Genomic DNA, 15,343 nt, shown 5'->3' with positions numbered 1-15,343 from the left:
CCTCATTCCCCCAGAGGTTTGTCACGCTGAATTGGGAAAATATTGTCACACCACGAATAAGGTCTATTGCTGGACGTTTCGATGACATCCTGTCATCATTTTCAACAACATTTAATAACAGATCAAGCGTGAATTACTGTATAACAAAGTAAATATTTATATCTTATTTGGGTTTTTTTCCGTAATACGGGCTGATATTTTACGAGTTGCGAATGTACTTTTCCGAGTCCCGTAGGGACGAGGAAAAATACGAGTAATGAGTAAAATATCAGCCCGTATTACGGGAAAAACCCAAATAAGTTATTTATTATACGACATTGAAAATTAATATGTATTTGTCCCTTTTTGAGCGAGTTCATCAGTATTTTTTGAGTTTTCAAGGTCCGCACGCTATCTCAGAAAAAACGTAAACACAAGGAAACCCATTAAGTGCCTTTAATCTTATTGGTCAATAGGCAAATTACATGACAACTGACATGAAACTCGTCAAACTAGATATGATCTTCGTAAAATCACACTTCGCATCGATTCAAAATGAGTTTACTAACAATCAAAAGTTTTGAAAAGTTAGAATCATGAAGACGAATTCCAGCAAAAAACAAAAAGCTTAGTGAGTTCACTAGTTCTCATAGCTCATCGTCGCTGTTTAATGGATCAATTCTCTTGAATTTCTTCTTAAAACTGGGGGATGGTTCAACCGCCAAAGCATGATGATCTCTACCAAAGTTGATAGAACAGTTATTGAAAACAGCTCCATAAAACATGCTTTGATTGGATTCTGGCTGTTCTGCATGCTCAAATGGATTGGATGTCAGAGTACTGGAAAGTTGAAGCGGTACTTTAGGACTCAAGGCCGAATCTTTCGTTAGTTTTCTTCCTTCGATGTGCTCACTTAATTTGGAAGACATAACGTGCTGTTGCTCTGTTGACGCTTCTGAATAACTATCCAAAGACTTTAGGTTTCTCTGGCCAGCCAGGGCGATTATATTCAGAGGCTCTACGTTTTCTTTTCGTAGCGTTGAAATCATGGTTCTTCGTGCCGAGTGGTTGGTAAAACGGCCTTCAATACCGGCGGCTTTGCACATCTCTTTCATGAACTGTGCCAGCGAGTGCTTTCCAAGTGGTTGTCTCTTGTACCATATCTCTGATGATGGTTTTTGAATGGCTGCCAAGTAGAAAGGAGATTCTGATTTTTTCATTTCTGGTGTTACATGAGAAATGTACTCCTTGAATAATTTCACTGGACAACGACGTCCACCAGTTGCAAACATCTTAGGATTGAACGGACGATCCGGGACGAACTCATTTTCGCCTGTTCTAGTTTTGCTTCCGCGTTCCTTAATCCATTCCACGTACTCTCTTTCTCCATCTGTTTTGACTTCAAAGTCGCCGTATCTTACACGATGGTGCTCATCTTGTGCTCTCCAACCCAAGTAAACAGTGTTGTGAAACCAAACTGTACGCAGAAGGACTTGAGGATAATTGTTGCCAAGCTGTTGTTTTTGCCATAATATCTGAATATGGTCTGTACTCAGCCCCTGTGCCTTGTTTGGCTTCTGGCCTTTCCCACGCCTACGGAGCTCCTTTCTTTTGCAAGCCAAGGCTTTCCGAGAACGGTTGAATTCTCTATCCAGCAAAATGGAGTATTGTTTGCCTTGTTCTCTAAGGAAGCGGTCGATACTACGGAAATAGGAGGTAAGAGTATCTGGTTCAAATTCATCGCCATTTTGCTTGCGTACTTTTACCACAAAACAGGCTAGTAGTTTGTCCAGCTCATTAGGCGGTATCTCTTCAATTTTTCTTGTTTCTTTAATCGTTTTTGCCCACCTGTAGAAGACTTGTAAATCGTTATGTGTCTTTTTTGCAGTGTTTTTGTTCCTGTTTTCTCTTATGAATGTTGATACTTCATCTTCATCGGCGAAATTAGTGGTCTCGAGCTCGTTGTCCTTCTGTACTTCGACTGTCGTATCCTGCGGGTTTTCAAAAACTTTTAAAAGAACATCGTCATCTATTTCAAAATTGATGTCTAGGAAATCTAGGTCAGTGTTCGTGTCATAGTGAAGATTTAGGTCAAAATTTGGGTCACTTTCACCTCGAAACATGATGAAAAAAGTTGCGAAAAGTTGCGAGCGTATTATGCTAGTCCTGTCCCGGTTAAACCGGTTAAACCGGGACAGCACTAGCATAATACGGTGCCATATTTTGCGAGTTCTCTTGACCTTATAAGGTAAAATTACGTAATAGTCGTATAATAAATGTACATATTCAAACAAAAAGTTTTGCTTTAACTGAGTCTGATTGGACGATCAGGATTGGTTTTAATTCCTCGATAAACAACATTTCATAAATTAAAAAATCAAATTTAGAACGACAACATTTCAAGATTGTGAATTGTTGTCCTAAGTCCAGCAATTCTTGCGTTTAATTTCTTAATCAAATGTTTATCAAGATCCATACTAAATACAGTATAAATCTGTAATGTAAATCAATTTTCGTCATACTAACAAAACCATATCAACTGATTACACAAGTAAAATCGTCATATTGATTCGTGTCTTTACGTGATATGACATTTCTCGGTAGCCGAAATTTCTGTAAAACACACTTAAAATGCGCGCGTACGTTTTCTATTCACGAGACGAAACAATTCGTACATAAAAATCGTACACGCTTTTTCATTTTAATAGAAAAATGAGGGATAATAGTTTCGACATTTAAGTGAAAGTGAGAGCTTACAACCTGTAAATAGTCAGCCGATAATTATGCGCATAAATGAATCACGCCCAATTTCTATGGTGTGTTTTATTTTTGTCATAAAGAAATTCGTATTCTCGACTTTCACATCCCCATAATGCCTTGCGTTTTTGGGGGGGAACCAATCAAAAAACTGTACCAAATTGAAAGGTTTCTTAATTGAATTTATACTATACCTGCTTTTATCTGTACAATACTGATTATCAGTTTATTCTAAGTTATTTTTGCGTGTACAGATCATCAAGAGTTTTGGTCTTACAGAAAATGTATTGACTAACGAAAAAGTTTTTAAAATTTACCTTAAACGTCTTCAAGCTTCTATCTTTTTCTGTTTTTTACTTCTTCATTTTATCTTTGGATACCAAACGAGGTATTCTCAACATTGTCTGATCAGTCTTCAGCAAAATAAGTGGGTTTTTACCCTCTGGTTACCCCCCAAAGACGCAAAGGATTATGGGGATGTGAAAGTCGAGAATAGAATGAAAATGTAGAGTACTTGAACATGCAACAGCCATCCGCTGACCAAAGTTAAGTTTGCGTCCTCAAAACGACTTCCTTTTATTTGCAGTGCGAATTTCTTTTGTTTGTAGGATTGTTTGTTTGTTTGCACAGAAATGTCTTCTATTGCAATGCAATGTGCCTTTTTTCCCAATTGTTAATATTTATTTTGCAGATGTTTTAAATTCCATGGCCCTTATGGGCCACTGCACTTAACCATTCTTCTCAATTTACTGTAGTCAACTCCATCCTGTATTGAAATAAAACTAGTACTAGACATTATTTAGGAGATATCTAGCGGCAAATTTGGAGATGCAAATGTTGTCGTCTGGTCGATTTTGCGTGCGCAGAAAAGATGCGCGCGAATGATTGATCGCATTACTTTGAACAAAATATCATAAACACCTTTCATTACTAATACGGCTCTCAAGATAATAGCCTTATTTATAATGAATTCGAAATCCTAAGTAAATCAAAACCGCAAAGCACGAGTCACTCTTCTGGCCACCTTTGTACAATATTTTGTCTTATCTTGATCTTCAACAAAAACCGATCAGATATGACAATACAAATTTAAATAATTTGCGTTTGTGTCAGTTAAATGAATCCAAGATAGCGCCACAGTTAATACCGAAAAAGCAATATTTGTTTGTTAGACTGACGGTGGTAAAGCAATAACGAAGAACTACTTAATGTGTCCTGCTTAACTTTTTACTTTCGATTAAATATTATCAAAATAGACGGCAAATAATACAGAATATCCCCGAAATTCAAAATAATATTTTGCTTGGAATTGAATGAAACAGCTTAAATAACTTCATAAGAACGCATTTCGTTCCCTTTATTTTCTTATTTACATTTCGTGAGCTGTAGAACTAATATAACATATTTTTTCAGAACTGTATCGATTCCAAGTTGTTCAATCATTATTTAAAGTGTTGTTTTGAAAGGAATAGTTCTATCGTTAAGCATTAAACTTAACATTTATGCACTCTTTCTTTTAATTTTTGTTCTTTTTACCCTGCTCTGCCAAGCGATGATCTAAAAGTCTAGCAAAAATTAACCACAATTTTCTGTTACTGATTTTGAGTATTGTGTGGATAGTTTTTCAAACCGGAAACTGGAACAAGTGTCATATTTCCATAAACAGGATTAAGAAAACTTGACTTTGATGTTAATATATATTCTTTTCTAGATATCCAGTGTCTCTGCGTTTAATTTTTCCTCAAACTAATGTTGCATTCCTTATAGAAGAAGCGGGTCGACTTTGTCGTCTCTGAGCTATCAAATAATTCAATTCGCTTGTTGGATTTTCATGACGGCTATTAGTTAGAGATCTTCTAGCAGGCTTATCACGCGAACATTTAAGAATGAGCCGGATCAAGGCACTTCTGAATGACAGCATTCGGAACACGTATACAATTGGATTGATAAGAGAGTTTAAGTTGGCGAGCAGTATTGCGGCGTAAAGGACGCTGAATGGTAAACTTATTTCTTGTCTGAAATTGATTACTTCGACCACCGCATAAGGAACCCAGCTTGCCAGCGAGATTGCTGCGACTATAAACAGCGTTACCGCCAGTTCCTTTTCCTTGCGGAAAGTACTTTTCTGAAGCGAATTTTGGTGCTTTTTGTTCTGAAGTTTGACTGCAATAAAAACTGCAATGTACGATGCACAGATAACTATTACAGATATAAACATCGATGGTATCCAAACGTAAAGAGAAGCATTTAGATCTAGGTATATCAGACTACAGGTCCAAACAGCCGATACAGCAGCGGCTATAAACCATTGGATACTGAAGCCAAAGATGTACAATCGGTTTGTGAAAGTACGATGTCGCAACGGCCATACTGTTGCCAACATTCTCTCCATTGACATCAATACCAAGGCAAAAAGTGACGCCAAACCCGAAAATACATGAAGGACAAGGCTGGTATACACAATATTGATCAATAAATCTTGATCCATAAAAACTCCCCAAAATCCGTACACTAGTCCTACATTATACACGTTCATTGGGATAGCAACTGAACCAACCATCAGGTCAGCGACTGCCAGGTTTATAAGGCAATAAGAGCTTCGTTTCTGCAAGTGTCGATTTATAGCGAAAGTAATGATTGTCAGCAAGTTGCAGATGGTGATGAGAAGTGCTTCAAGCGACAAGAAAACACACCATGCCACGACGGTGTTCTTCGAAGGAAAACCGCTCGGAAAAAAAGTTTCGTTTGTGTACATATCTTCATAGAAGTATAAGTCTGATGTGTTAAGCGGCTCCATACTTGGCCTCTGTGCTTTACGCGAATCGCAATGTTGATAATGACTCCCTCATCAATGAATGAAATACAAATAGGTTCCAGCACACCTGTCGTTGGTATAATTTGATATACAATTGACAATCCAAATGGAAAACTTACTTGCTTATACTTGTAAATTTTGTACCATAAAAATATGCCAAAAATATTTTTCGAAGCGTCACGATGCTTTTATTTCTGTTGGTTTTATTCCAAGAAAGCGAAGAAAGACAAGGATATATAAGTCAAATTCAGTCTACATTAAGATACTTCTTGGATTTAAGCTGCCTCTTTTATGAAATATACACCATCAATTTGACGAGCCAATGAAGAAAATGTCACTAACAAATGTGAACTTTACGGATAGAGGGAAATTAGGATAGCACTTGATTCTGTAGGGCCTATCAAACACACTTCAAACACATAGAGCTCTGCAATAGTTTGTTTGAGTAAACATCCGAACATGCCACAAGAAAACAGCAGGGGTAGTAGCGATGATATTGACGGCCAACATAAAAGACATCTTTAAGTGCAATCACTTTTCAAAGCCTTACAAACATTCGCCCTAAAAAAATAGACAGATGGCACGAATAAAGCATTTTGATGCAGAAATCTCATTGGCTGAATCAGATTTTAGTTTAAATTATGTCTTTTAGCTGTGGTGTATGTATTTTTCGTGCAAACCGCGTGCTCTTAGTGCGAATCTCATATGTTTTGTTCTTTTTCGCTTTTTCATCGATAACAATATGGGAGAAAAACTTAATTACGTTAGCCAAAGGCCTCATTGTCACCTAGTGTTATATTAAAAAGAGCACTCAAGAGCAGATAAAAAATTAAATTTGAAATTGAATCCGTGTTAAAAATATCGCCAAAAGAAATTTGAAATTGAATCTGAATCCAGAGTGAAAAAAGAGTACCCTACGTGCAATCAAATTTTGTTTATACATTAACAGATTTTAGACTGACTATAAGCTTTTGAAAAATAAATGAAGAAAGGGGAAAGGATTAGAAGTTAGAATTAATATATCCTTTGATAGAACCTTGTGAAGATTAAGAGAAACTGATTTTCAAATGACATCAAATATAGAGAAAGTTAGAAATGTTGGTTCAGAATGATGAAACCCCTGAAAAGTGTTTCTTTGCAAAAATAATCTAATTAGCATCAAATATATTGAATTTGAATACAGGAAACAATGACGTAAACAGGGAGAATGACAGAATTAATTTGATTGGAAATAGGGCAAATGTTGACTTATATATCGTAAAAATAAAGTCGTTAGGAAAAAAGAGATGCAAAAGAAAAGAGATACAAAAGAAAAGAGACAGAAGAAAATAAAACGAAAAGTTTCTAAACAGTTTTTGTTTAATTTGTGTATCAAACAAAATATTAAATGACTGAAAAACTGTTGCTGATTTGATAGACTTATATAAGGTGAGGGAAAAAGTTAATACGAAGGAAAAGCTGAGAGAAGAGAAGAGAAGAGAAGAGAAGAAAAGAGAGAGAGAGAGAGAGAGAGAGAGAGAGAGAGAGAGAGAGAGAGAGAGAGAGAGAGAGAGAGAGAGAGAGAGAGAGAGAGAGAGATGTCTTTTATTTAATCTCGGGAAATTTCATCGATGTACAAATTGGTTTTCATGAAAACCGAGTTCATAGGTAATATATATAAAAAATTAATAATAACGTTAAGAATATATAGACAGAATTATGAAATAAATTCTCATCTACCCCCCAAAAATATTATAGTAATTAAAGTGTTAAGGACCAACAGACGAAAGATTCCTCTTAAAAGATTTTAAATTATTGGACAGTCTGACACTTTGGGGTAACGAGTTCCACACTTTTGCACCGTCATAAGAGAGAGCTCTTTTTAAAAACTCAGTGCTGGGTTTCGGTAACTTTAAGCACTTCTCTCTACCACGAAGATCGTAGGTATTTTCTTGAAAATAAAAGAGTTCCCTTACAGATTTTGGTGCAAGTGCATTTAAAGTCTTAAACATCATTATTGCTTTATGCTCCTTTCTTCTTCTTTGTAAGCTTTTCCAGCCTAAAGAAGTTAAAATATCACTAGATCTGACATCGTAGCTGCTTTTTGTTATTATTCTTGCAGCTCTATTTTGCATTTTTTGCAATCTTTCAGCAGACGTTACTGGTAAATTATCCCATACCACGTCACAATAGTCAAACCAAGGTAAAACGAGAGCCTCATATATGGTAATAGCTGTCTCCAAGGGGATGTAATCGCGGACTCGTCTTATGCCACTCAATCCAGAAGATATTTTTTTACAAATGTAATCAATATGAGCAGCCCAAGACACCCGTTCGTCAATCACAACACCCAGAGTTTTTGCTGTAGAGACTCTAGTAATTGGTTTGCTATTTAAATATATGTGCGGTTCGGAGGTAAATTTTTTCAATTTATCGTCAGAAGCAATAAACATGTGCTCTGTTTTAGCTGAATTTAAGCTAAGTTTGTTAGCTTTCAACCAGTTATGAATATTGGAAATATCAGCGTTCACCTCGTCAAATAGAGTCTTTTGTGATGTGCCACAAGTGGTGAGACTTGTGTCATCAGCATACATTCTAGCATTTGAAAATTTGACATTATTTGGCAGATCGTTTATGTATATAATAAATAATAATGGCCCAAGAATTGAGCCTTGAGGGATGCCGCAATCGAGTGTTCTAGAGCTAGATAAGGTATGGTTTATGTAGCATCTCTGACTACGATCTGTGAGGTAAGATTTGAACCACTTTATCGACTCTTCTGCAATCCCATAATAGTATAATTTTTGGAGAAGTATAGAGTGATTTACTGTGTCAAAAGCTTTTTTAAAATCTAGGAAAGTGACACAGTTCAATTTACCTTCATCCATATTGGTAAGCCACTCCGTTGTGGCTTCTAGGAGTGCAGTAGTAGTCGAATGAAGCGGTCTAAATCCCGACTGCTTTTGAGAAAGTAAATTATTTGAGTTTAGATACTCATATAACTGGTTAAAAACTATTCTCTCGAAAATCTTAGCAATAGTAGGTAAGACCGAAATGGGGCGGTAATTATTCAAATCATCTTTGTCATTAGCTTTATGAATTGGCGTAACTTTCGCAAGTTTCAAGCCGTTAGGAAAAATCCCTTTATCAACTGATTGATTGAATAGCTTCACTAGTGATTGACTTATTACTGGTGAAGCAATCTTGATGAAATGAGATGGCATACCGTCAAGACCTGTCGCTTTTTTAACGTCAATAGAATTAATGATTTTCGTAAGTTCATCAACTGATGTGTGTCGTAAGGTGAATGTTGAGCCAATTCTAATTAAATAATCATTATAAGCAGTCGGTCCATCGGGAATTAAACATGCTAATTTAGTCCCAATTTCAGAAAAATGACAATTGAATACCTCAGCTATTTCCTTCGAGTCACTCATCGATGTATCACCTGTTTTGATAGATGTTACATAAGAGCCAGATTTAGTCCTTCGTGAGAGGACTTCATTAATAGCTTTCCAGACCTCCTTTGAGTTTTTTGAATTTTGTGCAAAATGATTTTCATAATATGACTTCTTGGCTCTTTTTATCTCGTTGTTGACGCGATTTCTAATAGACTTATAATCACTCCAGTCGTCCCTCGAATTCGTTTGAGTAGCTTTTTGTTTCATTTTATCTCTATCGTACATAGCTTTCCTCAAATCAGTTGTCATCCAGGGAGACTTATTGTTTCTTATTCGTTTTGTTTTGATCGGAGCGTGCGAGTCAAGAACAGAGAGAAATAACTCTTTCCATCTGTCCCACATGTCATCCGGGCTTTCCTTATTATCCAAACAATCCCAAGGGAGTGTTGCTAAATCCATAAGAAACTTGTCGGAGTCAAAGTTTTTAGCCGATCTAAATGAGATCTTACAGTGATTGTTGTTTGTCGGAATTGCTATTTTCCGTATTGTATAAACCAGACTATGGTCACTGATACCAATGTGAACCACTCCACTTCGGACTACCCTATCTGGGCTATTCGTTAAGATCACATCAATGAGGGTTTTACTTTTTTCAGTGACTCTAGTCGGTTCTGTGATTAACTGCGTAAGTTGAAACAATTCAGCAGTCGTATTCAAATAGCGGGTTTGCTGATTAATATTAGTAGATAATAAATCACAGTTTAAATCCCCTAGGATATAAATTTCCTTAAACTCAGAATCTATTTTTGTTAACACATTTTCAAATATATTGAAAAATGAGCGTGTATCATAGTTAGGAGGCCTATAACAGGCTAAAACGGCAAAAGACTTGCTATTTGGCTTCATGATTTCAAAACACAGGGACTCTACTTTATCATCAGTTAAGTCACTACGGTTTTTCCCATTTACGCCCTTTTTCAAGTATAAACAAACTCCCCCTCCATTGCGGTTTCTATCAGACCTATGGATGTCATAGCCTTCGATGCTCACCATTGAACTTGGGATTGATGGATCGAGCCTTGACTCATTTATGCAAAGAAGATCAAAATTTTGCTGAATGACCCATGATCTCAGTTCATCTATATGAGCTACAAGACTAGTTATATTTAAAGAGGCCATTTTAAAACCTCTAACATTAGGAATAGAATGAGGTCTATTAGCACCGTCAGACTTATCAATATTAGTATTTGAGACAATACTAGAGGAATGAATAGAGGAATCTGTTTCGTCTAGTGGTTCCTTACCTTTTAATCATGCCTTAGATTTAAGATATTTATTGAAATCTTGCGCAAGGATTCCTATTCCTGCACGATTTAAATGCAGTCCTTTGGTGTTAAGTCCTTTCTCTGTTACATTAGAGAAGAGAAGAGAAGAGAAGAGAAGAGAAGAGAAGAGAAGAGAAGAGAAGAGAAGAGAAGAGAAGAGAAGAAGAAGAGAAGAGTAAGAGAAGAAGGAGGGAGGAAGATACAGAAGAGACAGAAGAAAGAGAGCCGAAGGAAGATAAGAAATGAAGTAAACCGCATCCCCTATAAACACATCCTCTCCTTCCCTTCCGATCCTCTCCCTCCCATCCTCCTCCCCCTACCCCTCCTCTCCCCAGACCACGCCCGATAATCCTAACACTACCATACAAACTATAACCAAGAGAAGAGAACAGAACAGAAGAGAAGAGAAGAAAAGAGAAGAAAAGAACTTACAACATCAATTTTTTACTCAATTAAGAAAATGGCTAAAAATCCACTTTTTACACAATACAACATTTCTTCAGTAGCGAGGATGTCTATATGATTTTATAACATAACTAAGATATAACGCACGCTCTGATTGGTTCACCACGTATGATGAAAAAATGTATGGAGCACTCGTATCGAGCACGCTGGTGACGTCAATTTGGTGAAAATTCGGTGAAAATTGCAAGCATTCAGGTAAAACTAAAAAGACTACTACCTTGAGCTCAAGTTTGGCTTACTAAAGAACTCGCCCTTCCATCGGCCAGCTCACTACAGCGAAATCAAGAAGTTTTGCAGTTGAGAAGTCAATTAGTTCAGTTGTTCTTGCTCAATCCGCCGTACAGGTCACCACAGTAGTCCAGAGAAACACCACGATGGTTACTGGAGTCCAAGTAAAGCCACTGATGCATTCTTTCGACTCAGTTTTCAAAAAAAAATTACAGTTCAAAATGTTCAGATAATTCGTGATGTATCTAAGCGCCAACGAAAATCGCTAAATCGACTTCTCCTCAGTCAAATTAACTTTAACTTTCTTGTGAATGAAACGTTTAAGAATACATTTAGGAACTGCGCATGCTTCCCTTGCATGAATTTTTTGGAAAATGTTTTAAAAATGAAGTTTAAAATACAAATTGAGCTGTTTTTGCTCCGAACACGAGACTTGACTGATTTCAAAGTTAGCTCGTAAAGTATCGTGCTCGCACCTTAGGAAAATCTGTGATTTGATCAGAGCGTAATAAACAGTTTTTATCGTGTAAAGTTGTTTTTTTATGTTATAAAAGCAATGGTCGACTCCGCGTCGTTCAACTCTTACGCTACAATCGTGCTCTCCCAACTATCCGCGTGCACCATCAATAGATTTACGTACGCTAAGCATTGGCCATTGCTTAATAGCGCAGCGCGTTGATTCTAAAAATAGCTTAAAGATTCGGACAAACATTGCATTCTGTTTAACCGCTACGAGGATTATACGAACCGATTTTATTATTTTTACTGAAAGTTACAATAATAACCCATGTAAACTAAGATCAACTGCGATCGGCTGTGAAAATTATCTGCTGGAAGTAAACTTGTAAGTTTGTTTGTCCGAATTTAGCCTTTGTCTTTGTTTTTATGAAGTCACGGCTGCGCTGCGCTATTAGTATAAATACACAGGTGATCATTGAAAATGTCGCGCGTTGATTGGTCGAGAAACTCAGATTATCACACGATAATAACTTTTAGCGATAATCCAAAATGGCGGCCAGCCGCTTTGTTGCAGTTCCTAATTTTAATTGTGTCTTTTATCTTCTTTTCTTTTTCTTTTTTTGAAAAAATCACCTGTGTATTTATACTAAAACAATTATTCACCTCAGGCTCAGCAAATATCGAGAATAATAACCTCAACTTCGTTTCGGTTATTCATGATTCCCTGATATTCACTTCGTCTTCGGCGAATAATTGTTAAATATTTACTTATTTGTAATTTATTCGTATTATCCTGTTCTTATCTCAAACAATGTTCAAACATGCTGAAATTATAACACAAGCTAGATTAATTTCTTCAAGAGACAATTAAAAATATTTGCTAAACGCTCATGTAGCAAGGGCCTTAGCCACTTTGAAGCAAGTTGCCTCGATAAAAATGTCACGCCCCTCAATACTCTAGTCTCCAAATCAGCCGCTGTAGAGATAACCCTAACAGAGGCTATGTAGGAGACTATCAAAACTCTGGAAATCCGGTTCCAAGGGTGAATGCTCCAGAACCCCCTTTTGTACGTTACTCCTGCCTTCGCCGCTCGTTTGCCTAGGAAACAATTCGGTTCCGCTAACGCTACACAACCTTGGCTCTCCTGGCTCTGTTCTTTCACAGACTCATGCTAGACCCAAAATCCTGTGCATTTCTTGGCTCTCCTGGCTCTATTCTTTCACAAACTCATGCTAGACCCAAAATCCTGTGCATTTTTTGGATCGATGTTCATGAAACCAAAATCGACAGACAGGATCGGACAAAGGATGAAGCAGTTATCTTGCGATCTTCGCACTTAAATGCGTTTATAACCCTATTAATATATATTTATTAAACCTTAATACCTCAATGGTATTTGATATCCTAAACTCCATCTTGATCATTGGGTTTTGCGGAGAAATTTTTAACCGAATAAGTGAAGTCATTGATGTTACAATTTAACAAGATTGTTAAGTGAAAAAAATAGATACCCTTAGGGGTACCTGATGCTACTGACATAACAAAAGATAGGTATCAAATATATTCATTTGGCAAAAAGACCTACAATTTCGCTTAATTTGGAGCTGAATACGTATATACAAAATTACTGGAGCATAAGGGGAAAAAACTTTTTATTTAATTTATAATAAAGATATTTCCAAAACCCTGTCGATAGCTGCACGAATCGAATCGAATCAACCATGTTGTGATTTTGTAAACTGAACTTTGTAAACACATCTAGTGAAAGGACTTAAAGTGCCTATCATCCTTCTGACAATATTCTCAGTATTGATTCTACATGGGGTAAGATGTTGAATAACCCGAAAAAATTACATAGTTTGAGTGCGGCTTCTTGAAGTTATGAAGGTTTTTCCATGTCATTATTAAATTAGAATTATTATTTAAATTAGAAAGAAAACTCGCGAAGCATCTTGGTAGTGGGAGTCAAATGACGGCATTATCAATGTCCTATTCTTCTTGACTCGTTTTTTACTTTGAGGCCTTAGAGCAGTTTTCGTACTGTGAAAAGCTCAGTGCCGTAAGCGTGACGTGCCGTGACCGTGATACTTTCTAGAATTTTTTAATTGGCTGATTTTTTTTCACGCGCAATATGATTGGTCTAAAAGTGCCGTGGTCTTGGCGTGACCGTGTCCGCGCCGTGTTTATGCCGTGTTCCGGGTATTTGATTGGATGGAGAGCAAATTCTCGTGCAATGTGATTTGTCTGGCGTATCCCTTGCTATGTCACGATCGTGTTATACAAAAACTGCACTAAATTTGTCTCAAAGCGATGTCTTCAGTGCATTTATGCATTCTGTGTTGCAGTCGAGCAGCACAGGAGTGTAGTACGCCCGATAGGGTATAACATATTTCGTATGAAGTATCTTTTTTGTAGTTTCAATTTTATTCTATTTTTGACGCCATCAAAACTGTTTTGTTGTTGTTGTTGTTTCTTCTCTCTTCTTCATTTACTGCATTCAAATATTCTTTATTAGAACTGAACAAACCAAGAGCAGTTATTCTTAATTTCTTGTAAGAACTCAAATAAAATTAACCGCCTAAAATATCCCTTTTTGATCGATGAGAGAAAGAAAACGGGTGTTTTATAATAGTGGCTTTAGAGGAAAAAATATCGAAGGGTTAGATATTGTGTTAGGCTTTATATGAAGATAAAAAGATATCGTGTTAGTTTTTGTATATTCTCTTTTCTTTCCTCTTATTGACGCCATTAAAGCTTACCATAATATATATTTTTAATTATATAGGTGTATGAGAATATATATGAAATATACATTTCTACTGCGGTTGTAATGTATCAAATAATTGAGCTGATCTTAGTCTCCCCCACAGCCGCTTTCAGTGTCGTCACGCAACTTTTTCTCCCCTGAGTAGCGGAGAAAGCGTTGCGTGACGACACTGAAAGCGGCTATGGGGGAGACTAAGCCGATCCTCGCAATATATGAAGCAACTTATACAGCTGCGAATTGAAAGACTCAGAAAAAATTCTGAGTCTTGAACGGGATTTCAAATATTTTTGATTATAAACATGCAAAGCTAAGGGTAGTGATGATGCAAAACCTGAAAATAGTGGTGAGACACATATAGCACTTCATTAGCCCGTATATATTCTTCCTTGTAAGAACGCAAATATCCCCTTTTGATCGATAAAAGTAGAAAACAGGCGTTTTATAAAACTAGCTTTAGAATAAAAACTATCTAAAGTTAAATATGGGAAATGCTTTATATGAAAATAAGAGACTTCGTGTTAGCTTTTGGATACGTTTACTTTTTTCTAGGTTTTTCTTTCTTTTCTCTCTCTTTCTTTCTTTTTCTTTTTCTTTTTTTCTTTCTCTTTCTTTTCTTTTTCTTTATTGTACATATTATAGCTAGGACTATTTGGCTCACTGGATATTAAGAATAAAAAACAACTTTTACTCCCAAAGGTGAAAGGTGCAAAACTTGACGCCTACTCAAAAAGAAAGGGTTCTATTTTTCAGTAGTCGAATAACAATAGAAAGATATTCAGTGAATATGAACTAAAACTGACAATATATATTTAGAAATCTTAACAGTGGATAAGAAATCAGCTATGATATTTTTATTTCTTCAGCATCCTTGATCAAATATTGTAACTGTAACTGTACTGATCTCCAAACAAGAGGTACTTCACAAGAGCCACGCTAGAACACCCGCACTATTCCTGTTAGTTCAGACGAATCCTATATTTGCCGTAAGGAGGTGCTTGTGTCTTTAACATTCGAAACTACAGGTTTTTACTTGTTTTAGTATAGCACTATAACGCCCACTCGACACCTGAATAAATTACAGCTTGAGGAAGGAAACACAAGTGCCTTTGTTCGTTTGTTTTACGTGTCGTGTTCGTTATCGTAGAGTTTGTCTGTCGTTAGGTCTGA

General features: G+C 36.5%; 2 protein-coding genes across 2 annotated transcripts; both read right to left on the bottom strand.

The window, feature by feature from the left end:
- Positions 1-4,098: 4,098 nt before the first annotated feature.
- LOC116306999 (adenosine receptor A3-like) lies at positions 4,099-5,615 on the bottom strand. Its single transcript, XM_031717141.1, has one exon. The coding sequence runs from the start codon at positions 5,531-5,533 to the stop codon at positions 4,478-4,480; it is 1,056 nt and encodes a 351-aa protein (XP_031573001.1). The 5' UTR covers positions 5,534-5,615; the 3' UTR covers positions 4,099-4,477.
- A 937-nt stretch (positions 5,616-6,552) lies between these two features.
- LOC148904284 (uncharacterized) lies at positions 6,553-10,110 on the bottom strand. Its single transcript, XM_089025507.1, has 2 exons — positions 8,409-10,110; positions 6,553-6,587 (listed from the first exon to the last, which is right to left on the bottom strand). Exons 1-2 carry the CDS (start codon positions 10,108-10,110, stop codon positions 6,553-6,555), a joined length of 1,737 nt encoding a protein of 578 aa, XP_088881633.1.
- Between the last annotated feature and the right edge of the window lie 5,233 nt (positions 10,111-15,343).

Source organism: Actinia tenebrosa, unplaced genomic scaffold (genome assembly GCF_029948245.1).
Source record: "Actinia tenebrosa isolate PJP-AT-01 unplaced genomic scaffold, QUT_ActTen_1.0 utg344__unscaffolded, whole genome shotgun sequence".
NCBI lineage: Eukaryota > Metazoa > Cnidaria > Anthozoa > Actiniaria > Actiniidae > Actinia > Actinia tenebrosa.
This window is presented reverse-complemented; position numbering and strand designations above follow the sequence as displayed.

Bases quoted from the DNA above. Each gene is read 5' to 3' on its own strand.
- LOC148904284 (XM_089025507.1), bottom strand. From the start codon at position 10,110: ATGGCCTCTTTAAATATAACTAGTCTTGTAGCTCATATAGATGAACTG. The intron at 6,588-8,408 runs GTAAATTGAACT...AATCTTCACAAG, and splicing joins GCTTACCAATATGGATGAAG to GTTCTATCAAAGGATATATT.
- LOC116306999 (XM_031717141.1), bottom strand. From the start codon at position 5,533: ATGGAGCCGCTTAACACATCAGACTTATACTTCTATGAAGATATGTAC.